Below are 25,968 nucleotides of genomic sequence, written 5' to 3' on the forward strand. Positions count from 1 at the left end.
TTTCCAATTTTTTTCAAACAAATGTGGCTAGAACATGCCTACCAGTGAGGATACAAATAGTTCAGCTTGTCTTTAGAAGGCTGTTGTCTACGTTAAGTAAGGCACACGCTTAAGAACAGACTTTGTCAAGTTGTAAATGAATACAATTCATGGCATGAATTAGAGTGGCAAAGAAGAGGCCAAAGCCCTGACTACCATGTTCATTGTTTCTCCAAGCAAAGGAAAGAATTATGACTATTTCCAATACTCTGGTTTTGAGTGTTTTCCCAATTTCATGTATAGCCACACTGGTTTTCTGCAGTTTGTGCTTTTTATAGTTCCTGATAGCTGTCGCCAAGGTTGAGCTTTGCTTCCACCCTGAGCACCCAGTCAGGAGCACCCACTGGTGGGCAGGCCTTCTCTTGTGCTCCATCAAACTGATTTACAAGCATGGAATCAAACGCTCCCAGTGATTTTGGCCCTCCAGCACATTCCAGATTTGTAAAAGCATCAGATTTCTTTTAAAGCCAGGTTTGAGAGATGGCCATTAACAGAAGGGGGAAGAGTTTTAAAAGATGCGCTGTGTCACTACTCCAAGAATCCAAGTGTTATGGAACAGGAATGAATTTATTTCTTATAGATGCAGGCAGTTGAATTTCCTACAGTTAATAAGTGCAGCGAAGGGGTTAAAAAGCTATTGGTTAGTTTGAGAAACGTTCTTTTTTAGTTTTTTCCTGGCCTAGTCTAGAGCAACCACGTGATATGCTGAATGCCTGCCAGCCTCTTTCTTGTTGATCCTCCGGAGACCATCTGTGCTGGGGGCATTGATTAGAGTGTGTCTGCTGGGATTACATCTTTTCTGTTGCCATGCCAACTAATCAGCTGATTTTGGTTACCACAGAAACAAAATGTCAGAGCTCACAGTACGGTAACATGAATTCAGCACAACAGAAAATGTTTTCTTAATTGGAGACCCTTTTGATTTTTTGGATTCTATGTAAAAGGTAGCATTTAAAAAAAAAAAAAAAAGGCCCATTTAAAATAAGAACTGCACCAATTTTATTGATTAAAAGCAGTGTGTAAAATTCTGCTCCACAAAAGGAAATTAAATTCCTTTATAAGATGTATAAATTTTTACCACGGTGATATGAGGTATGTGTTTCAGTTTTTCTATTAGAATTTGTTAATGCTAGTGCATAAAACAAGTCTGTTAAGAGCTGTGGGTTTTTGAGCCGCAGAAGAAACATTTGAGAAGCCACAGGTATTATTATTAAAAAATATTTTAAACCTGAAGTATTTTCAGTTAACCAGTCGGTAATCAGGAACTTTGGCCTCAGCACAGTAATGTTAATATAACAGAATGCTTTTCTTCTTGTTTTGAACCTTATCTGCACACATGTGTTATATCTCTGGGTAATTCCTTATCATAGTACAAGTGATGTGAAAACCAAGACCAGGGTCAAACAACAGCGTAAGTTACATTAAGAATTTGAAGGCTTCGCTGAGCTATGCTAAAAGGGGCAGAGGAGAACCTGTTGCAGCATTCTTCTTCATAGGTCTAGAGTAGTTTATCTGTATAACATGCCTGTTAAAGTTACTTGTGTATTTTTATAGAAACAACCATGAGAAAAAGTCATGATAACATTCATGAACTGCTAACTGGAAAAGCCACACATTGCCAAAGCAGGAACTAGTCCGATGTGAGCGAGGGTTGTAAAAAGGCCCAATGGCCTCAACCAAATCTAGGATGGCTAGTTGCTCAATTAACTATTAGTTGTTTTAAAATTAAATTTGCAAGAACCTTTTCTTTTAAAAAGAACTGTTACAGTATGTCTCCACAGTATCTCGGCATCCTGTACTTTGAAATTCTGCTTGGAATAGGAGTTGTAAGTCTAAGCGTTCAATTAAAAGAAATCAATAGAGGTAGCTAAATTTTGGATCAGGCCTCATTCATGTTTTCCAGGGTGCCCCAAGGCAGGCATGTATTTTGCACCTACTTCTTTTAAAGAAGTCCACAACTATAGCTTTTTTTTTTTTTTTTTCCTCCAAATACAGTTGCTTAAAAATCTTCAGTAATTTATTTTATTCATCATTTCCAGGTAGTATCCCCTTGCTGCCTCCCATATGTATCTCCTCCTTAGGTAGGAGCTCTCACAGTGCTGCAGGAGCCACTGGCCATAGATGCAGCTCCACTGTACCCTCTGGCTCTTCATTGCTGTCCCACCATTCCATGAAAGGGCAGCATTAATAAAAGTAGGTAAGAAATAAAAGAAAAGTAAAAATGAGATAAAAAGATAAAAATACTTGGAAAATACTTGGAAAAGAATGAGAAGAAAGGGAAAAAAAAAAAAAAAAAAAAAAGGATTAACATCAACTGCATCCATTCAGGGCACCCTGTACTCCAAGTGGATAGGAAGGGAAAGTTTATGTGCCCATCCAATGTGAGGCAAGATCAACCTAAGAAAAATTGGGAACAGTGGTCAGCAACTTTGCATCAAGTGTGCACACTTGGACCTCAGTCACCTCCATTGCAAGGCTGGGTCGTTAATTAGCAGTCCTGAACCAAGAGAGAAAGAGAACTGATGCAATACATAAGATTTAGTGAAATGCTATAAAATCTTTAGTATTATAAGGTACTATCTGCTCTGCAGTAAGGCCATTTTCTCACATTTATTTTTTCCCCCGGTGAGAAAGAAAAATAATTAGTCCAGCTCAGGTGAAGAATAGAATACTGCTCTGATATTTTTGAATGTTGTTTGGTCGATGATACAGTACTACTGCAAGCAAAATTCCAGGGAATTTATGTCATGCATTTTATGTATTCTAGGTATGCACAGAAGGACGTCTTATCTTGGAGTTTACTTTTGATGATCTTATGAGAATAAAAACATGGCACTTTACTATTAGACAATACAGAGAATTAGTCCCACGCAGCATTCTAGCCATGCATGTAAGTAATCCTTTTTTCACTTGACCTAAAGCAAAGGGATGAGATTAGGTTTATGAAGAACTCCAGCAAATTTCACACCCAAGGCAACTAACTGTAAATATTTTCTTTTGCCTGCAACTACATTCATTATGAGTTTCTTCATTGCTCCTTCCTGTCTCAGTGCTTCATTGTTGCCACTGTTGCTATATTTCCATTTTGGTTTAGCACAGTTTTGTTTTTAATCCCATTTGGTGGTCTGTATGGTTTGGGCTGAAAATCTGTTCATATTGATATCAACTGAACTAACGTCAGTGGATTTCCATCCTTTTAGATACAAATTTTCTTGGTCTTTAAATTAAGCTAACTAATTTTACCCTTATGTCAGGCAGAAAATAAATAAATATCACATCTTTACTCAGAATGCTTCAGAGTTGTAACTCAGGTCTTCCCTTCCTAATATTTCAAGACTTCTTTTTATTTGTAATTGAATGAAAACATACACAATGGAACATTAAAACTTTATATATTCTACAGGATAAAGTCAAACTATAATAAAGTAAATCACTGAGGGGAATCACAGAATGGAATATTATTGCTACTTTCAGTTCTGCATTGCAGAAGCATTCAGATTAGTAGCGCTCCATATGCAAAATTAATTACAGGGCTAAAGTGTTGTAGAGGGTAAGAATACAACCCAAATATACGTCCTTATTTTGACATCAAGTTACTTGGATATCCAGAGTTAAAGATATATATTTTAGAGAAGACTTTTAAATAACTTAAGCAACCCAGACATGGAAATACTGTTGGAAATATTTTCCTCTATTTCTATCCCTTTCTTTTCTAGTTTTTTGTTTGTTTGTTTGCTTGTTTTTTGTTTTTTTGAGGGTTCAACTTCTGAACTATTCAACAATATCCCATTAAATAATGATGGCTGTGGGCACAATTTTATATTTAGGGAGGTTGCGATTCACTAGAACCAGACTAGTGAACAACCAGCAGGTACTGTAGTAATGAGATCAATCTCATTCTAAAGCAGAGGCTGGTTTCATGGGTAAAGCTCCTGGCTTGGGTCATAGGAGGACTGTGCTCATGCTTTTCCAGTTTCATCTGAAGTAAAATAACCTAAACCAAAAAGGTTCTCCAGCCTGTGCTTAGCGCCTCTCACATGATTAGGTCTGTTAGAAAGTGCTTTGATGAGTTCTCTGCTTCAATTTCTCATACACAGAAAGAAAGCAATACCTTCTTTACTTCTGCCTTTATTTGCTTACTTTCCTTGTTTTCCAGCAAACAAATGAAAGGCTCAAGGTCTTACAGGAAGCTCTTTGTGAAGTGGGTGGGAGGGGTGCTCTACTTGTCTGTGCCCTATGCATGACCAGACCTCCAAGTTATATTACTTGAATGGTTATGGACAGAGGAAGTATTGGAAAACATTCTGGTTCAGTTCTTTAAGGTTTTGCATTTTCCTGTGCAAACAGAGCTCTGTAGCTTATGGCATAAGTTCATTATCAATAGGAATGACATCTCTCTTCAAAGAACCTTCCCCACATTCCACCAAGTGGATAAAGAAAAGCAAATAGATGAAAAGCAAAGTGAAAATTCTTTTTCTCTCTGTTGTTTAGGCACAAGACCCTCAGGTGCTGGAGCAGCTGTCCAAAAACATCACTCGAATGGGTCTGACAAACTTCACCCTCAACTACCTCAGGGTAAGCATACCATAGCCAACATTTATTGTGAGCATTTTTTACAAGTTACTGTTAGCTTTGAGTCAACGTAATGAGAGCAGAGCCTGTGTCAGACAGGTAAGAGATGGACCTAACTCTTAGCAGGAGTGCAGGAGACTGCAATAAAGATGTAGTTGCTAACAATGCAGCATTAAAAAGGATAAGAAATTTGTCATGGAATTGAGGGAATGTGTGCACAATGCTATATTTTTGATGGTATTACTTCTCATCTTTGACAAAAGGATTGATTTTTTTCAAGCAAAACTGTTTCACTGTTCCTGAGAAAATGGCAGCTTGTTCTCATTAACAACTGCCTGTCTTCTCCACCTCTCCACCTCTGAGCAAACACTCAGCTCCAGTCTGGCTGCAGCAGTTCCTCAAACCAGTTCTTGTTTCACGTGCTTCTGGGAGCCTGAGCTCCCTCCTCAGCCTTGCATTGAATTGAGTGTGTTTTTTTTATGATTAAATAATGCATTTGTTCCCATTGCTTTTTGACCCTTGAAGTGCATTCAAAGTTTGTAAGTTTATTTTTATTTTTCAGAGTATTCCCTGGTGTGGGCTTACAATGCATACACTGAAATATGGGTTTGTAGAGTTCATTTTTCAAGGTTAAAATTAAGATTTTTCTTATTCCTAAACATGCCATTAATAGATAAAATAGGGCAGATAACTCAATAATATACCAAGCTAACTTGCCCAAGAAATCTGGTTTTATTCCTTCTAACTGTGTAATAATTCAAGATGCTTCTTGAAGATGACAAGAACACACTAGAAAATGCAGGGTTTTTTTTTTTTCAGCTGAAGGTAGAGCTGAGAGCCTGTATTGCAGCATTTTAGCTGTGCATTTTTCAGGGCTGTGATCCTTGTAAAATATTTCCTATGATGAAGTCCTATCCCAGAATGTTTTGGACTCCAAGGAGGAACTGTGTCAGGATGGAGACATGGTGAGATTTCTCTCACTGTGTATGCCTATGGCTTATAGACAGGCTGTAGTTTTCCTTGCTCTTCCAGAATAATAAGCCTTTGTTGGGTAGCTGGTAGTTTATGTGGTGCTGGCTTAGAAATTACTGTTCAAATTATAGTCTGAGTTACACAGGGCAGATTGGCTGTAACTGAAAGAAGAATTTGTCATAAAACCTCGGAGGAATAAGGCTCTGCATTAGAATTTCCCCTGTAAAGTCGAGGACAGTGCGTCTATGTTGTGTATATTGCATTCTCTCCAACATCTCTTATCTAACTTGGAGAGCTATGGATTTGAAGAGTTGGCTATTTGCACGCGCCGATAGAGACAGGGCAAAGGGGAGCGGTTTTAAATTAAAAGAGAGGAGATTTAGATTAGATGGTAGGAAGAAATTTCCCACTCAGAGGGTGGTGAGGCCCTGGGCAGCCTGAGCTGGTGGGTGGGAACCCTGCCCATGACACAAGGCGTTGGAATTATATGATGTTTAAGGTTCTTTCCAACCCAAGCCCTTCTGTGATTCTATGATCTCACAGCTTGGTGTACTGGAGCTGTCCTCCAGAAATGGCCACCAGGGCTCCCTCATAAATCACACCACATTTTGCATTATGGCGAACAGCAGCAAGCAGCTATCTTCAGTAGACTATTTCCATGTTTTCTTTCAGTGTTTTCCTGCGCCACAAGATATTGCCTGACTTCTGAGGTCTTTGATTCCCTTAGCGTGGCTGGACACACCTGTGAGTGCTTGGGCTGGTTCAGCATATGCTCTCTGCAGGGCTCAGAGGGCCAGGCCAAATTTGCAGCATATCCCTGTCCCCATTCCCTTCCCAGTCCTTTGTGACATGTTCTGCAACTGCCGCTCGTGATGATGTGCACAAGAAAGGCAGGGGCCCCACTAGGATGCCGCCATGCCTCACACCCACACTGCTCCCATCAGCATCAAAAAAATGGAAAGGAAGAAAGCGGGGGAGGGAGGAAAAAAATCCTCAGGAAAAGAAAACTGGGATCAAGCTAAGCACTGAGGAGATGAGCACTGAAGTGAAAGGGGATGAAAAGATGAAATCTTACTTTTTTTTCTCCTTCCTTACTAGTTTAGTTAGCTTAACAGACAACATTAGGTCTCTGGGTGCAAAGCTTCCTCTGGCTCCTGCTGTGGAGATTCCAAAAGGGTTGGTTTTTTTTTTCTTTTTTACAAGCCAATCTTTGTACCTCTCTTTCGTGCCGGGAGGAATTGATCATTCTGCTTTTTTTTTTTTTTTTTTTTTTTTTTTTTTTTTTTTTTTCAGATGTTCAGCTCGAGCTCATATCAGATGAAATATTTCCATTTGATTTACTTCTTTCCAATCACTTTCTTCTGTTAATTTTAAAATGAAAATCCTTTCTCAACTCAGAATTGTAAAATTGTGAGCTAGAAGTATCTCGTAAATGCACAGAGGTTTAAGGTGTTTTCTCCTTTGTTTAAGCCAGCATTAAAGGATATTTTATCCAGTCTTCCCAGTATTTAGTAATTAGTACTGTTACATGTTTCTGAATAAGGTTTTCAGACTAAGCATAAAAATGATTTCCTTTTTTTTTTTCTGCTGCACACAGCAAAGGCTTGCAATACTCATAAGCAAAAACTTCACTGATGGGCAGAATTAATCATTTTTATTCTCCAGTGTGCACACAGCAGCAAGCTGCGCTGCAGTCGCTTTAAAGGCAGAATTTAAACTTGGATTTCAGATGGTTGTGATATAAAGGCATAGCCTGTATTTTTTGCACTCTCAACATCACAGAATGCTAAATCATTGCTATTTGGAATAATTGCAGTTGCTGGCATGTTAACCTCCATTCCAGAGTGCCACATGCCTGTGGAGCCACAGCTTTGGATGTGTGCCCTGTTTTGTCTTCATTTATTCAGAATAAAGGTGCTCCACACAGAAAAACATTGATTTTTTTTTTTTAATCACATTTAATGCAAACTTTAAGTATTTTTTCTGGAATGTATTCCAGAACCTGGAAATGAATTATTTTGTCCTGTGTCGTTTGCCAAATGCTTTTTCTCTTTGTTTTCTCTGGCACTGTAAAAAACCATAGGTTTCCTTCCCTTCCAGTTACTAGTTTGTTTTGTTCCAGCATAATTGATTACCTCATCAATGGGGTCAGCCGACTTTGCTGTAACTGCTGAATAGGAGCTGAACAGGCTGTCTCAGAAATAATGAGCAAAACCTTGTAGGTTTTAAATTAATATCAAGCTTTTTAAAAGGTAATTTTTCATCAAGTCATCAAGTATTACAAGATATTACAAACCATCAGATAATAAGCCCAAGACCTGTATCCTAGTGTCAGTCAGTACAACTTCAGGAACAAACAGGGATCCTGTACAGAGTTGAAAGATGGAGATAACATGCAGAAGACCAGTTTCCACCAAGCTACAATGAATTAGTCCACACACATTACCTTCTTATTTTTTGTCTGCACAGTTTTCTTGTTGCTCTGCTATTTTGTTCTTCGGCATGTAATGTGTTTGAATGTACTCTCAATAGCAGATATATGCCAGCAGCACTATTCAGTTTGGAGCTCAGAGAATTCATGCTGCCTTCTATAAAATGATTTATTCTCTCAAAATTTCTCACATGATAGAAATGCCAGCCCCTAATGCCAATTAGGCAGGACTACCTGGCCTGAGCCTTGACATACAGCTGTATATTGCCCAGCAGGTTTCCAAAATTTGTTTCTCCTTTCTTGTATAGAGTGAGTTGGAGTGATTTCTTAGAGCTGTTACCAGGGTGCAGATCCAGCACCCTCCCCATGCCGTGGGTCTGCTCCAGCAACTGCTTTTTTGAGTCAGTGGAGCCCAACCTGCTTCTGTCCTCTCCAAAGGTAGAGCTGGTGCAGCACTTCCCCTTAATCCCACACGGTGCATTTACCAGGGCTTATCAGAGCTACAAATTATCCAGTTTGTTTTCTGTACAAGCAGTAATGAAGCATTACTATTGCAACATAGAACAGTATTTTCTGAATCCTCCTTTTCACTAATTTAGCTTCTCACTAGACACTCAGATTTCTTCTGCTAGAATAACATGAATTATTTAATGGGACGCAATTTTCTGAAGACAACACTCACATTGCAATCAATCCATTTGTAACTATATCCAATATGCATGCAAAATTTTTGTTTGCGTGTCCAAAATGGACGCACATGCAACAGTTTTAATGCACTGGGAAATTTGTTTCTCTAAATATGGTTTCATGCATGGAAAGGAAATGAATCCAGATCATTTGAGTGCTAGTTTCCTCCTAATGTGTTTGTGGCAGCTAACTGGTCAATACTTAACAGGAGTTTGTGTATTTTCAGTGAAGAAGGAGAAAGATTATGTGCAAGCATTGTTAAGGATGCAAAGTCAGGTGCTCTGGGTAAAGAAATGCTGTATTTATAGTCACCCATGCAGCACTAAGCCATTTCCCTGTGTGAGTAACGTGATGTTGCCATCTTTTGACTACAGTGTCACACATGGTGGTTTCCTTAGAGCCCCTGGCTCAGGCAGAGCACAGGAATGCTAGCACCCATTCTGTACCAGGCACTCCAGTGCTACTCATTTCATAGAATCATAGAATGGTTTAGGTTAGAAAGAACCTTAAAGCTCATCTAGTTCCAACGCCCTGCTATGGGCAGGGTTGCAACCCACCAGTACAGGCTGCCCAGGGCCATCCAACCTGGCCTTGAACACCTGCAGAGATGGGGCACCTACAGCTTCTCTGGGCAGCCTATGCCAGTACCTCACCTCTTCCTGAGAATTTCCTTCTACCATCTAATCTAAATCTCCTCTCTTTTAATTTAAAACTATTCCAATTTTTCCTCTGTCTACCTGTGTAAGAAGTCTCCATCTTTTTTTTTTTTTTAAATAAGCCCCTTTTAATTACTGAAAGGATTCCGTATGGGATTTTTGCAGTGTCCTTGTAGCATCTCTTCTGCAGCTGTTAATGGCTTTGTAGCACCTACACATGGAAGTGCACTGTCACCCCTGCTTGCACATATGATGTTGAGGTCACTTGGGATCAGCTAACTGGAGGTAGCCATTCAGAAAGAGCTAGGGCCTGACTCTGTAAGACACTTGCTGTAACAAAACTGTCAGCATGGATCAGTCTGCTGTCTCATGCTAGCTCTGTAGTTGAAAGGGGAACAGATGAGTGTTTCTGGGAACACACTGATAAGAGTGCTTTTCCCATGACTTAGTACCACTGTAGAGCTGGGCGTCAGGAATTTTCTTAGAGCAGCATTTGGTTACTCTAAAATCTAAGCTCATACTTTCTTCTTCTGTTGCTTCCCACTTCATTCTTCTGCCACATTTTGATGGCTTCAGCAGATAAGCATGAAGCCCTGCACATAGAAACTGCACTGGCTTTGTTCTGTGCACATTTGAGGTGTCAGAGAAGCAGAATGTCTGAGCGTGTAGCGTGATGCTGTACCTTAATGAATAGGAGTAACAAGTTCTGTTAAGGATTCACAAGCACTCAGAAGGACAGGTTTGGGATCATTTAATCATTCTGGGGATTTTCCTAATGAAAGCTGTCAAAATTTTAAAGAATCCTTAGAACTAGAAACACAACATTTTGTATACTTCCTACAGATGGTAGAATTTTTTCAATATGAGACAGCTGAGCTTGGGGCAGATCTCCCTGGGAAAACATGGTCAAAATCAGAGGCTCTCACAGAAGGATTCAAATTCTTCTAACTGACTATCCATTTTCTATCTGTGCCAACTATAATTAGCAGATTCTGCCAAGGCTCTCTGGTAATGTAATTTCTTGTGTTTATTTCAGTAATGATCACAGTGGTTTCTTTTCCTCTATTTCATGCATTTAATATTTTTAAGACAATGTTATATGTTACTTTCAGAATAAAAAATGAGAAGAAATGTGTTCTTTGCAACAGCTCATACAATCAAATATCAGCTTTTCTCTTTTTTTAATAAAGATATGACATCACAGAATATTTATAAAATAAATTATTGTGTCTAAACAGAAGAGAATAAAGTGATAGAACAGATTGTTTTAGAAAAGAAGTGACCAGGATGGAGTGAGTGGAATGAGGCAGCAAGGATGGCAAAGGTACAGGAAAGTGGAGAAAGGGGCACCGACTTGGAAATGTTGTGAAGGGAAGATGGAGTCTGAAGTTGCAGAGTTAGGGCATGACAGATAATGTAATACTGATATCGGTGACAGTAGTAGTGTTGTGCCTTTCATCTGCTGATCCCTAAGCATTTTATTGAAACAAATGAAGTGTGTTATAAATGAGAGAGTTGTGACTCATCAAAAGCAAAGTAAGATGTAGCAAATCCAATTGCTTTTAAAAAGATCAGATAACAATTTTAAGCCAGGCTTTGGACCAGAGAGCAATGAGCCAGTGCGGTAGTGACTAACCCAGCTTCCTGTGGCTCAGAAACAGGTTTTAGTGTCTGTGGATAGCAGAAATTTTGGATGCAAGTTAAAAACAGGGAATGGAAGCAGAGCTTAAGTGATTAGAGAAGATATTGGGACTTAAGCAGAAACTGCAAATTTTACCCATATTCTAGAGATGGTAATGGCCAATCTTCACACAAAGGGCGCTAACAGAATCATGAGTTTCAGTTCAGAAAGATGTATTGTGTATGAACACAAGCTAGCTACCATGCCCACTGGATATATAGACCATATGACCTTTGAAATTAAATTAAGCTCTGCAGTAATGAGAAGGAAGGATGATAGCCAGCCATGTGAGTCCTCGAAGCATCCATGAGTGAGAAATCAGAATGAAGTTAGGTTGGAGCATTTTAAAAATAAAATGTTAGAAGGGTAAAAGGGAGAGAAAAAGACAAATCATCAGCCATATAAAAACAAGCCACAGGATTTCAACTAATAATGTTATTTCAGAAAGGAAAAAAGATGAGGGGAAAAAAGTCCAGGAACACAGCTGCAGGCTCTGTTTTTGGAAGACCAAATTAAAGCCTGGACTAATAGGCAGTGCAGTCATAAATAATAATAACTATTAATTAAGTTTAGGAATGAGAGCTGCAGAGGTATGATTTGTATGAAGACCTGAAAACACCAAAACCAGCTTCTTGTTCAAAGCAATGAAAACAGCAAAAAATTTTAATTAGTTGTTGAATATTGAACATCCAAGGGTGTTCAGTGCAAATTGTTATGCAGGGAGGGGTGAGTGGTTGCAGAGGTCAAGAAATAGGCTTTAACACAAAGCCTGGGGTTCAAATCTTTGTTCTTGGAAGCGGTTGTCTTAGGGTCTGAAATACTGATTTCAGAAAACTTACGGCAGCACTATGGTCCGCTCTCTATTTGGAAAGTGAATCCAATGTCTCCCCCATGTTTTTAAGCTTCAAAAGGTTCATTTTACAAGTCTGTTTATTCTGATATCACAAGCAACCATGCTACATGATCTTTTCAGTAATTTTCTCCAGATAGTTAACCTTACTGGTAAGCTTGTTCCTTCCCCTTCCTCTGACAATTTCTGCATCGGTAAAATGGTATGACACATTGCCTGTTTCCTTTGACATATCTCAAGGTCAAATTTGACTTTTCCACGTTTACATGGAGGTTTGCTTTGGGCACTTGAATTTGATCCTATTTCTAGGATGCTCCTATAAAACTCTTATGTTTTCTGTGTGATACCCTGATCCTTGTCTGTACAGATGATGCCTCCCTACGTTCTGAGTCTGCCATTCAGAGTCTGTCCATATCACCGCTCTTTTTCTTCTATAAACTCACCATATTTTTATTCATAACTGAAACACTAAAAAAACAACAACTGACTCTAAGAAGTAAAATACAAGCACAATGAAAGAGAACAGTAGTCCAGCACTAGTCCAGCACTCCTGTGATTTTTACAGGTTGACTTACACAATGCTAAATTTTTCTTCCAGTCCCTTCCTGTGCACTTTGCAGATGCTCAGAGCTGCAGAGTTAGTTGGGTCAGGAGACTGACCTGATGGAGAAACTCATCCAGCCCTTCCACCCAAGTGATGATCGTCTTCAGTAGCTCTCTCAGTGCTACTCATGCAGGGCAGGGATGATTTGTATCATCTGGCTTCTGTCTGGAAGTTAGACCTCATCTGCAAATTTGTCGCCACTGAAGGGTTGTGTGTGTGTGTATATATATATAAGTGGAATGCAGTTTTACCATAGGAATCATACTGTAATTTGCCAATTAATTGCACTGATTGAAAATACTTTCTGTTTGTGCTCACCTTTTAGAAAATTTTGGTAAACTGTTTAACTGTTCCGTACTGTATGTACACATACATGAATATTAGTGTTTATCTGGTGGTCATAAGTGTGCAAGTCTGTGCACTGCCTTTGATTTGTAAGCCTACCTTCTGTTCATATTAATGGATATATCAGCAGGGATACCTAATTAATAAACAGGAGGCTGTGATTTTGCAATTACCTCAACTATGTTAGACCTGTAGGATGTAATCTACAGGCAGCACTGAGAAGAAGTACTGAACCACCAGGTCTGTACTGCTGCATACATGAGGCTTGTGAGCAGTGTAAGCAGAAGTGGTTTCCCTCTGTTTTGCTTAACTTCTAGCATTGTGTTCTGCACAGCTAGAAAATGGTGCTATACTAAATATTTCTCCCTGTCCCAATTGGCTTCTTTAATTCTCTGCATTGTTACCTTTTTCCCGTCAGTGTTTCTACCTCACCACTGCTTCATAATAAAGCAGTTTGTTAATCAAAGAACCAGTCTTAACATCCATTGAAGTCAGTGGGTATCTGTCCTTTGATCCAAATGTCATCTCATAGTTTTTCATTTATTCAGAGGTCTTTTATACCCATAAAATCCAATTTATCAAAATTAATTTCTCCATTCCCTTGGGCAATTTTAGCCATGAAAATGCCATGCTGCATGAACAACAACAACAAATGGTTATTTTTATTGCGTTTTTGTTGTTGTTTTGTTTTGGAGTTTTGTGACAAAAGAAAATTAACTTGATTTAGCCGCAGATTATAGTTCTTAGGTGAGCCCCAAGGAACAAATATCAACTTAGGGATCTGACTTGAAGAAAAGGTTTAGGAATATAAAAGAATGAAGGAAGACAAAAGAATAGTGCTTTCATAGCAAGAGAGAGAGTTTTCTCATTTTATTAATCATTCAGGCAAAACTTAGAGCTAGTTTAATTAAAAGGCTATGCACCATTTCTACACAAGATAAGACGATTTTACATAAAGTAAGTATGAAGCACACACAAAAAAAGCCCGCAGCATATTCCCTAGCCTGATTGCATAGCATCTCATTTATGAAGCAGGATTGGACCCAGCCAGGTCTGGAGCAAAAGCTCCAAGGAAAACACAAGCACTATCTAAAGAAAATGGTGTTGCAATTAAGCAGAGATCACCGCACTCTGTGGAGCAGATCTAGTCTCATGCTTCATGGCACCAGCCTCAATACAGGTACAGTTACTCCATCTTCCAGAGTGTGTAATAGATCCCAGATCCAGAGGAAGGTGAAGGTCTAGAGACTTCCCATGCAAACTAATGAAATTATAAAATGGAATAATCTTCTGATTGTGATATGCAAATAAAGGAGGTAAAGTTTCAATCTGCCACAGCAGAGCTTTCCTTTTGTTAGCTTTTGACAAGATGTGTTAGAGCTACGGTGTGCTGTAAAATATTATAGTCTATTTTAACAGCAAGTATCTTTCTTTTATAACTCTCCGTATCCTGGTGGTATTCCAGTGTATCCTTGGGTGTATCATTCCTGTTTTTCTTTTCTAGAGTGTTAGGTGAAATGTTCAGCCATACAAGGGGGAGAGAATATCATATATTCTATTGCTATGACTTTGAACAACGTAATTTTAAAAATGAATTAATTTTATGAAAATAAATACAATAAGAAACATTAAATGCATGAAATGTGAAATACAGCTAGCTCATTATTATAGCTAATATTATAAGGAGAACAAAAAATTACTCAACAAAAATATATATTCTTGGAGTCAATATTATCACCAAAATCATATTCGTACCACTTATTGTTTCTTCTGTGTACCTTCTTGGTGGCTAAATGTATCCTGAAGACCATCTGGCCTTTTTATTGGTCAGCTGCTTCAAATTCTTCCTGGGTCAGTATCAGAGTAGCTTTGTTCCTATAATCTTACGTTAATATTTTGATTCCCACTGTGGACCACTTTGCAGCCTAGAATAAGCTTCCTGTTGCTGTAATAGATGGTAAGGAAAACCCCTGCTTCCAGTGACACGGCCACACAATAATTTTGTGGATTTCACAGCAGCAAAGGACTTACGTATGCTGCCCTTGTCTAACCTCCAAGGCTTGTTCCAAGCTGCTTCAGGTCAGCCCAAATCTGTTGAGATGATGGCAAGAAGCAGTGCACTGCTCAAGGCTCCTCTGAGTCCAAACCTAGAGGGAAAAGGCTACCTCTCTTTTAGACCACAGAAACAACCATAAAACACAAAAGCCTCACGAGCTTTTCAGTTTTTCATTTTTTAAGTAACTACTGCAGCGGCGACTAGGAACATGAAGCAAGAGGAAAAGTAGCAGAAACAAAGCCTAACCACATGTGCCAGTGAACTGTGGCCCCCCAGAGCAGGCAGAAGTATGCTGTCTATGAAGATGCTCTCAATTCTCTGCTTATGCTCTCCTCCCACGTTTCTTGCACCAAATACTTTTAATGACCGTTTCCTTCAAGAGGAAGGAAAACCAGAGAGATCATAGGAAGGGTCAAAATATAAAACAAAATACTTTTTTAACACTAATTGGTTTGGAGTGATACTTCAGGCTCTTTTCTTTCTATTTCCTTTAAGTGAAATTAAAGAAGAAAGCAGCCTTTTTTTCACCTGCCATGAAGGCAGTTACTGGTCCTTGATAGCTCCTCCATTTAAATGGATGTTGTGGCTGCTTAGTACTTCTTGAGATGGATGTGTCACACCACCTTTTAACCCTAATTTATATTCTCAAACAAGCCTAAAGGGATCTTACATTTTTTAACTTACAGTGTTTGATTTCATTGTTCAAAGTTTTGTTCTTTTATAGCTTCCTTCTGGACAAGAATTAGATGAGAAAGATCTTCAGAGGATATCAAGTACAATATCGTTGTTGGTTTTTGGGAAAATCAGGGCAAAATAGGGAAAAAAAAGTCTTAAAGAAAAGTACATGCATTTAATATTCTTAGAGCTTGCTTTGACAAAGCTTTTAAAAGGTGACCTGCATAAAAATTTCCTTAAACTGCTTTCTTTTAGACATGTAAACATACACTTTTCTAAAGCAATTAATACATTTTGTCTTTGCTCAGCTCCTTACTTCTAAGGTTGGAACCAAGTTCTTAAAGCTTCATATGGATACACACCAAAAAGCTATTTGTCAGTATGTGTAATCGTGGAAGGTGATGTATACAAAGGTGAAAACACCATTTGTCATCACAGTCTAGCTTAAGGATGATTTGTGCCTTGGGAATAAGGCAATACGGGCAATTTTTCTTCTCATTAGCTACTTTATTCATATCTGCAGGGGCTGTCAGAAACATGCATTTAATAACACTCAGCAATCTGTGTGTTAATAAATAAGTCTTCTTGAATCTATAGAATATCTTAAAAGTCATAGTTGTGAAGAAAATGCCTTTGGCGATGAACAATTTGACCTCTCAATTGGCACTCAAAAAAAAAAATAAATAAAAAATAAGAAAACCAGAATTAATCTATGATGACTTCACTGGTTTTTACTTATCACATAGGTATTTTTGTGTGAATAGAAAATTCCCCAGTTTTAGTTAGAAAACAAATGAACAGCAGCAACAACAAAATCCACAACTATAAGTTGTCCAGTTTAGACAGTGTGTTACTGAAGCAGTGGGAAAGTCCAGGGAGGTGCATACGTGGTTGGTTATCAGTATTAAACAACTTGAATGAATCATCAGAAAAACTGGATGACTTCAGCTACCCAAGTACAAGAACATGCATTGCCTGTAGGCTATTGCAGCTGTTATAAAACAGAAATAATTATCTTGAGAGGAAAAAAAATCATCCACATATATTTACTAATATATATGTTCATGACATCATTGAAAACATACCTAAAAGTTTTAGGATAGTAAAGCCATTTTCTATTGTAAATTGTGTCATGCCTGCTCATACTTTCTGTAGCCTCAGAAAATCTAGGTCCGTGTGCACTCTCACTGTCACAGTAATCTTTTAAAAGAATTTTATTTTTTATTCTAACTACACTGTTGTAAGAGCTATCATCTCTATTGCACATGTGAGGAGCTGTAAGATCCTCAGAAGCACATAAAACCCATCAGAATGAGGGTATTCACTGCAGCCTTCAATTAAAACTTTCAATCATCAGCTGGAGTTCATGACTTGGGATGCCACAGGCACCTGTGCCATCTTGATTCAAATGTTTTGTTCTGTTTTGTTTAAGGAATGTGCTTTAAAGGTTTGCTAACTTGATCATAATTTAATAATTGTGGTATAAGCAAGAGAAAGACATCTAGATGAAGATGTAAATACAATGGGTATCAGTAATAGATATAAAACACCATTAAACCTTTTGCTCATATTGATGGATGGATTTGATGTTCTTGAAGGTCTTTTGCAAACTATTCTACAATTCTATGAATCAGGCAGCTGTTCTTTTGTTTATTTTTGCAGCAGTGTTGGTAGTGACCAGTGTGCCTGGCTTCATCTAGCATACAAAACCCTCGTCCAGAAATCTTTGATGTCCTTCTTAGCCTGAGGAAGTTCAAACTTTCATGTGCTGAGGCACCACATCCAGGTTCAAAAAATAGCCCTTTGAAGGCAAACAATGTGTGGGAGCCAGAAGAGGGTATGAAGAGGAGGCAGGCTGTCTCAGCTGATAAGGGAGCATCTCTGACTAAGAATAAAGATTTCTTTTCCAGTTTTGGCTCTCAGGATCTATTTTTTTTTGAAGAGCCATTGAGTGTCACGTTGGAGTAAAAGTACCAGTAGCTGCTCTTTTCTGTGCTCAGCTTGTATTTCTGTGTACTAAAGCCATCCAAATCTGTTAGGCAGACTTAAGATTCCATTTGTTTATTCAAGACCCTCAGGTTATGTCCGTTCTCATATATTAAACAGCATCCAGGAATATTATTAAGCCCCTGAACGCAATGTCTGTTCTCCCTTAGAGCAGTCCTTGGCCTGCTTTTTACCCATGCTGACTCTCAAGTAATGCAGGGGAACAGTTCAGGAGTTAGTGTGACATAGAGCCCATCACTGGAGTGCCATTTGTAGGTAGTGTCTCTTGTTGCATGAGGTTTAACATCATGAATACAGGGCATTCCCTGCCAATTGGCCTCGTTGCCAGTGCTGGCACATTTCATTTATTAGCATTGATGCAGCTTCAAGGAGTTTAAGCACAGAGGGTGTCTATACTGAATTTTTAACATGTATGAATACATGCTGGGTTCACCTCATCTGCAGCAGGTGAAATGCAGGTGCCTCAGAAGGACTTTATGGATCACATTCTTGAGTTGAAGACTTGAAGGTGCTTTTGGGTCTTTCTTCCTTCCATCCTTCTGTCCTGTTTCGTTCAGTGGTATGACCAAGATTACAGACCAAGTATGAGCTTGAAGACCATATCTCCTAATTTTTTTGCCTCGTATCTTTACCATTGTTTCATTCCTAAATTCTGTATTAAAAAAAAACATGATGTGTGTGTTTGTTATTTCTCTGTGTAGGAAAATGCTACCGTTCTCCTGCGAGCTGAGATCTCAGCTGTAATAACATTAGCTCTAGAAATGGCAGTCTCTTTTTACTCCCAACCCATATACACTGCTAGTAGTGAGAGAAATACCTTTGCTTGTCCCTCTGAAGGAGACCAGCAGCCTTGGCTGGAAACAGGCATGTAGTGGCCAAGCTTCAATGCACCCAAATGGTGCATTACACATGTTCCAAGATAGGACGACTGTGCCCAAGTGCTGCAGAAAACCCCAACTCTTGGAAACTTATATCTGAATCTACAAAACAAATCTAAAATCTGAAAAAATGCCAACTTGACTTCCTCTGGTTTTTAGATGCATATTTGAATAAAGTAAGAATTTATTCTGATTTCTTTTGTTAGTTTAGCAAAGTCACTCAGCTTGCTAAGTTTAGCAGGTTTCCTCCTTTCTGAGGTGGAAGTAGTACTATACTACAGAATTGTTAAGTGTAATGTTTTATTGTGGTGATGTATCCAGACAAAGAACACAGCTTGACTTTCAAACTTCATGCACGAGTTTGCGGTGCTAGCAAGTAGGAAAAGGATATTTGTACATGCAAGCTGCAAGTCTTATCTGGGCATCGCTGAGAGATAGTAATCTTGGGACCTTATGACGTTATGTTACAGAGATAGAAATGAAGGGTAACAGCAGTTGTGTGAAACTTTGCACAAATCTAGTAGAAGATCAGATGGCTTGTTTTTAAAAGGAGGGAAGGAAGACTATTTATTTCCTCCCAGAGGAACTTCTACAAAGCTATTGTCCTTATCAGAAGAACACCTTTTTCCTGAATGTTATCTCTCTGACATTTGTTCTGTATAACCTAATGAGGGCACGTGGAACACCATGGAAATGAGTTATTGTTGATTTAATACAATTATAACTTCTGTTTCAAAGTTGGTATTTTGAGTTTTCATTTTGCCTGTTGGTGACCTTGGGCTATTTCATAGGCAACAGCAAGAAACAAAAAAATGGCACTACTTCTCATTCGTAGACTGCTAAGTGATTCAGTTATCTAGAAACTGTAGCAGAGATTCATACATACATACATAGCTTTTCTTCTCTGAGGAGCAGAGTGTTGCTTGATCTCCCCTCCAACTGCCTTTTCTGCATAAGGAAGGGATCCAGGAATCCCCCTATGTATAATCAATGAATATAAAGACGTTATTATGTTAGTATTTGTTATTATGAAATAAACAAGAGATTTGGCAAAGCAGATTATAATAACAAAAAGAGAATAGATAGAATACTTACCTGCATCCTGGGCTTAATGCAAAACTCCAGAGAGGGGATCTCCAGAAGAGATCCTTTTCCCCGGTAGTCAGCTCTTAAATGCGCCTAGGAGAGGTGCAGCCAGGCTCCACCCCTTCTGGCAGCACAGGAAAATTGCCTTCACCTTTGCTCCTGTGGCTGACTCATTGCTCACCTCTGGTGATCAATCAGAGGTTCAGGCCATGATTCAACAGTTTCCATATGCCCTACAGCATGATTGGCAAGAAGACAGCAACAAGATGGGATACGTGAAGCAGGAAGGGGCTTCCTTCTACCAAATGTTTAGAGAATGTTGCAAACCAGGTTGTTCATTAGTCTTAGCAGTATTGGCATAAGAATGTGGTCCTTCCAGAGCAAAGAGGCTTGCAGTGACGGCCAGGGACTGGGAATGAGCTCAGCTATGCCTCTGCTCCTCCTCCCATGACCAACCTGTCTGTGTTTGCATTTCCAGCACTAAACAAATAAGTGCAAGGGGACTTGAGGCTTGCAAACATTCACTATAAGCAGTGAAGCCTGGAATTTAACCTTGTTTGTATGTAGGGATAGCCTCTTCCCATCTTGGCATTGGAACAGAGGTATGTTAAATTCCAGGTCACAGAATGTGAGATTTTTGAATACCAAGGCTCAGGGAATACTTGACACGATCTCTTGAATCCTAAATGGCTGAACATCCATGGTCTGCTTTCATGACGCTAAAAGTTTTGCCGCTGCTGATGTTTTTTCTGTTCCTGTTTGCTCAGTAACTTGGGGAAAAGCATTCTCTAAACTCCTAAGAAGTGCTTCGAAGCAAAGATTTGTTTTAAAATACAGTATAAAAAAGAAAATGAAAAATAAGAAAAAAAAAAAAAAGCAAACTATATCCACAGAGCCACTCCTTGATACTTTACATGTACGTTTGCTTTAATAGCAAACCCTGAAGGAAGGCAAATTCCCAATGCTGCTGTTCTGCCAGAATCAGGGGACAGCTTCTATCCCATTAGGAAGAAAAATTGCTTCAGCTCTGCCTATCAGATAAATGATCATTCTGAGGAATTCCATCAGGAAACTGCTTCTTCTAAACCACCTTCTCCTCTTCACCATACTTGGCTACCGGGAAAACTAGGAGAGTCATCCACAGAGGGAAAGAAATCTAAGTGTAGTATAGGAAGGAATTTATTTTTCTCTGTTGTCATCTATCCTGGCTTTCAGCCAAGCAGATTTGGTCCCCAGCTGTTAGATAAGCTTAGTTATTAATCCCCATGCAGTCCAGCCACAGTGTGCTTCTGGAGACAGGGTGGTCCCCAAGAGCTCCTCTGAGTCTGGACCTGAAAGCCACAAGCCTTCACACGACTATCAGGCAGCCAGTCTCTGCTCTAGAGTGACCATTCTGGGGAGCTGAGATGATCAGCTCTAATTGCAGCTAAAGATAGCTTGTCTTTAACAAGCCAACACAGTTCTGGCTCAGAGAAAAGCTCCAGTTCTTTTCAGAAGCCAGCACATGGTCTGACAGTCTGTATCAGTGTCTTAAGCAGCATTTGTCCCACATCACCAGTTTCAGCCACATTTCTGCCCACGTACTGCCTATTCCTTTGATAATTTTTCAGACAGACAAATTCCTTTGGTTATTTTGTTCTACCGCCACACAAACAGCTGAGCTTATGCAGCACAGGGATCAGCACGGTGCTGACACTGTCACCTAGGAGAGAGCAGTCTTATAGTGTAACATCCTTTGGATTTTGTCCTTACATGGAGCTTCCATGTGATTTCTTCTAGACCTTGCTTTCTGGAGGGAGAGAAGGGAGAGAAGACAGTCAGAATGTGTTAGTGTCTTTGAAACCAGACGTTCCTAAGTAGCAGTTTATTCAGTATTTGATGAGCCATTCAGTCATAGGTTATACAGCTGGGGACAAATTCTTGCAGTCTTCTGCTTCTCAACAAGAATTCAACTAATTTCTCCTCTTAGTCAGGTTGGGGAAAAAAGGGCATATCTAGGGAATATAAAAACCTGCCATTTCTCATGTTCTCCATTCTGTAAACGTTTGCTTACTTCGTGGTGCAAATACCATATTACTTCCCAGAAGCCAAGGCTAGAGTTCTTTTATTTTCTACGGTACTAAGAATAAGCTTAGATACAAGGGCCATTAAAAAGCATACTCCTGCCACTTTGCAGGCCAGTTGTGCCTGCAAAGCAACTGATCCTCATGTCTCGATCAGCTGGCTCATGCCATAAGTCTCTCATACTTTTCCCATTCAATCTCAAAATATTTTTAATGTTTGGAAATCTCTGGCTTCAGGAAATTTCTTAGCAAGAGTTTCCACCTTTCAGCAAAGCTGGTTCTTAAAGCTGTGAAATTCTTCATCATCGGCTCCCAGAGTGAACCTGTGTGGAACAACAAGATCAAACAACATATCCAAGGACATACTGCAGACAATTTACAATAATAAACTGGTTGCATTAGTCTCAGAACAGCAATTCAAAGGATCCTAGGATTAAGCAAATACTGTATATGCCAGTTCATTTACACCATCTGCTGAAACGAGTATCAGAAGGGGGAAGGATAGTAGGCACATGGGACTGTGTGTTGAAATACATTTGGAAAAAGAAAATTGTTTCAGAAAGCTATGAAAACAAAAATCTGGGTGCTTACAAGTTGGCAGCCTGGAGAGGTAAGGAAGAATGATGTCATTTCATTGACCTCAGAGACTTGGTTTTTTCATTTACCAGTTTTTAAGAGTGGGAAGGTTGTGCAACTTAATATTGTTTACTCTGGAGTCTATTTCAGACTCATTAGGAATTTCTGTTTAACTATGAAAAACACAATTACAGAAATTATTATACACAAAATAGGAAGTAAGGATTTTTCAAATGTTTTTGGATTCTGTGAGTATACACAATGGCTTAGATGATTGGTTTAGAGGATGCAGTTGCTTACTGAAAATGTGTTGCATCGATCAGAATGAGTGACAAGCATTTAGATCCTTTAAGCTGATCTTTGGATCAGTAATGTTACTGAGGATGTTTTCATGTAAAATGAGATCAAAAGCTAAGAAACTTGGTTTTTCAGGCACTATTGTAAAATGTGTGTTAATCAAAAGATGATATTGGGTTTATATGATGTCAAACATGAAAACAGTAATATAAGGGAAAAAAGATCCCAGTATTCCAGTAGTCTGGGAAATGCAGGTGCATCTCTCTGGTATGTCATATGGCATATTAGCATATACCAACCCATTTCAGCCACTGAAAATATGTATTTATTTCTTCTCATTGATATTGCTTAAATATTGGATGTTACATTTTTTTTCCCTTATAATATAAATTGTTATAAGAAATGTAATTTAACAATCTGTGCAAAAGATAATGGCTGTGCAAGTCAAAAGATAATTGCAAAGAAGTTTAGCTTGGTGATAAGTGTCTTTCTCTGTGAGATGATGCATAAGAGCTGCAAACACAGCCCACTGTTAGATACTTTTCTGATTTAGACTCTGAGTTAGGTGCAAGAAAAAAAATTCTGTGCTCTTTCCTTTAGAGTTGAATTAGGGCTGCATTTTGGAGCATGATTATAGAAGAGTTCCTTAAACAAATGCAGCCAAAAGTAGTAATTGTTTAGACAGTTTCATTTGCAGTTCTCATAGTATCAGAACACCTCAAAATTACTGGTAAGTATCACTAATTCATGGCTAGGTGGTGTTAAAGAACCTAATGCATCAGCAGAGAATAAAGTCTGGCTTTGTGTATATCATAGGCCATTATGTGTTACTGAATTACTGCCAAGCTGAGCCCAGTGGTTTCCATTTCGCAGGGACATAACTGGTGTTTGGCAAGAGCAGAAAGTATCCTCACAGTACACATTTTGAATTATGGAATTTTTAGTTTCCTTATTATATAGGTGGGACACAGAGTAGTTCAGGGAACCATTAGAAGGCCTTTCTGCATTCTCTACCACGGGGTTATTTTCTGTGAAACAAACAACATGAACACCACAGGAATCTTAAGGCCCCAGTAACTCCTTCCTCGTAAAACTGACTTCTCCTAACACTAGTGGTGATAATGAGAATTTGATTATTGTTCTGTGGCTTGTGTGATATTTTCAGTCCTGGATGAAACACACTAAAAAGTTGTTCTGAAGACAGAGGATACATGACTGTGATCACACTAGCAGAAAAGTTCAAAATCCACCCTTGTTCTCTAAAACCACTGAACTGCCTGAAGAAAATTGATGTGTTGGTGTAGGCAAAATTACCCAAGCCGTATACTAGAGGTAAAATTTACATTGCCTTGCTCACATGAGAAGATGTAGATGGTAAATGTTTCTATAAATAAATTATTAAAAGCCAAATGTAGTTAGAGTTTCCAGGGACATTGTGAGTGCTCTGGAAATTGCAGCTGTGCTGCCCCCAGTGGTGCCAGCAGCACTGCACCCTGCCTATGTGCGTCAGTAATGAATGGATAGTGCTGTCTGCATGCAGTCAAATTTTGGCTTCCCAATCCAGAAACATAGGCTTGCCCCTTAGTCAAGCTCCTCTTCACCTCGGAAAACAAACAAGACTTCCCAATCACTGTGGCTCTACACACTCAGCAGTGCTCTGTCATGCATCCTGTGGGCTGCTGGATGGGCCTTGCCCACCTCACCTGAGGGGTAGATGCACCCATAATAGGGCTGCAGGTTCATTCTCATCAGTACTGACCCTTTGTGCACAATATCACCAAGCGATATAAATGCAGCCTGGATCAGATTTGAGCAAAATCACATTTCTGTCAAATTAGCAGAGTGTTTGTCGTGCGCTTAGGACTGATTTTGGTGGTAGCTGATCTTGTGCAGGAGTGGAAGTGGCAGGTGAAACCTCGTAAAGCAGGAAGCATAGCAATACAAAAGTAATCTGTTGGATAGTTTTGAGAAAAATTTGAACTGGTCAAGTTAATTTCTGCAAGAAGAGCTCTCTGCTTCATGGTGTCCAGGAGCCTTCCTGCTAGCGTTGGTGTACTGGTGAGCACAGCTTAGATGCACAGATATCAGCACTGGGAGCAGTGCTGCAGTGCAGTCGGTAGCACTGATACACACACTGAAGACCTTTTTCAATATTACTTCTCCAGAGAACTTCAAATAAACTGATGAATCTGAAAGACTTCCCAGAAAACACATTTCCTTTTCAGCTAGCAGCTCAGTTATTCGTCTAAGTAGTCTGTGGATTAAGTAATTTGATAACCACTGAAAGGTTTCTTTTTGTGAAACAGTTGTGTGCTATTGCTCTCTGATTTTTCCATCTCACCTCTACAAGTAGCCCACAAATTCAGAGCAGGTATATCAGGCACAGGTCAGACCTGCCATCAGCTGCACCAAAAGCTGGCAGCTGCCTGGGAGGTACTGGTGCACCTCAAGAACTGCAGCATGGCATGTGTGTGAAAGACCAGGGAGTGAAAACAAAAACAGGGAGATGGTTAACAAGACTAGTTCTTTTCCCATTTGCTTTGCAGCTCACTTCTTTACATATGTGTTGGGAAGACGGAGCATGGATCTTTGTCATTGAACATCACAGAAAATTAATATAGGAGAGGCTACAAGGAGGTACAACACCACGTGCTCTAAGGCCATTGAACAACCCAGTATCTAATTTATTTAGCTAATAGACAGGCTGGGACATCTGATTTTTCTAAGCGAATGGTAGTGGCTGTCACTTCAGTGCTTCTGCACCTTTCCATCTCAGAAGGGGCTGACAGGATGCCTGCTTGTCCCCATCCGCCTGCAGACACCAGCACTGGTGGCCGGCTCCCCCCCCAGACAGGCACTGGATGCCCCTCCCTAGGGCCTGCATCCCCCTCCCTGCCCAGGGTCAGCAGGGCTGCCAGACAGTGCCAGCACCACCTGTGATGGCCCCGTGGGCTGACGAGATGCAAACATTCAGGAACACAGGGCAGCGTGTGCCAGATTACACCTCCCTGTCACATCCAGCCACCTTAAATCCCATCCCTGTTTTTGTACAGACCCTGACAGAACAGCTCCATTACAGTGTGTACAGGCAGAGAAACAGTATTGATTTTGCTGTGCCTGAATGGAATTCTTAACAGGAAAACAAACCTAGTGCTGATTTTTTTTTTTCCCTTTGACTTTTGTGTGTGGGTTTCTGTACTTACCGTGTAGGATTTGATCCATGGGAAGTACAGAGATAGAGCTTGATTTTTAAGATGAACACAACCAAGGCTCCAATCAGAGCAGACACAATTTCAGTATCACTAAATAATTTTGCACATGTATTTAAATGAGGTGTAAAATTAATACTCTCCTTCGTACCTACAAATCGGAGAATCAGATGGGCAGTTTTTCTGCATTTTTCTAGGGCAGTTATCAGGAACCATACCCTCCTCTTTCAGCATTACTAAAAACATCAAAAATGTACCTGATATGCAATTCACTGGGCTAAGCA

The 25,968-nt window shown here is 39.5% G+C and overlaps 1 protein-coding gene and 1 long non-coding RNA gene across 13 annotated transcripts in view; one reads left to right on the forward strand and one right to left on the reverse strand.

Annotated features, from left to right (window-relative positions):
• The window catches only part of LDB2 (LIM domain binding 2), a 208,812-nt gene that overhangs the window by 158,735 nt on the left and 24,109 nt on the right, over positions 1–25,968 (forward strand). For all 11 annotated transcript variants that reach the window (XM_042872270.1, XM_042872273.1, XM_042872272.1 and 8 more), the window contains exons 4-5: positions 2,807–2,929; positions 4,531–4,614. In XM_042872270.1, coding sequence (XP_042728204.1) covers positions 2,807–2,929; positions 4,531–4,614 — 207 coding nt within the window. The remainder of the gene's footprint in view (positions 1–2,806; positions 2,930–4,530; positions 4,615–25,968) is intronic.
• On the reverse strand, positions 17,614–19,637 carry LOC122180554. 2 transcript variants are annotated; one of them, XR_006179151.1, is made up of 3 exons: positions 19,549–19,637; positions 19,344–19,430; positions 17,614–18,227 (listed from the first exon to the last, which is right to left on the reverse strand). It is a non-coding gene; the product is annotated as an uncharacterized LOC122180554 (long non-coding RNA). The 2 variants fall into 2 exon arrangements; XR_006179152.1 differs by having other exon boundaries at positions 19,340–19,430.

This window comes from Lagopus leucura, unplaced genomic scaffold (genome assembly GCF_019238085.1).
Source record: "Lagopus leucura isolate 7727_CA_CO unplaced genomic scaffold, USGS_WTPT01 Super-Scaffold_100004, whole genome shotgun sequence".
NCBI classification, from domain to species: Eukaryota; Metazoa; Chordata; class Aves; order Galliformes; family Phasianidae; genus Lagopus; species Lagopus leucura.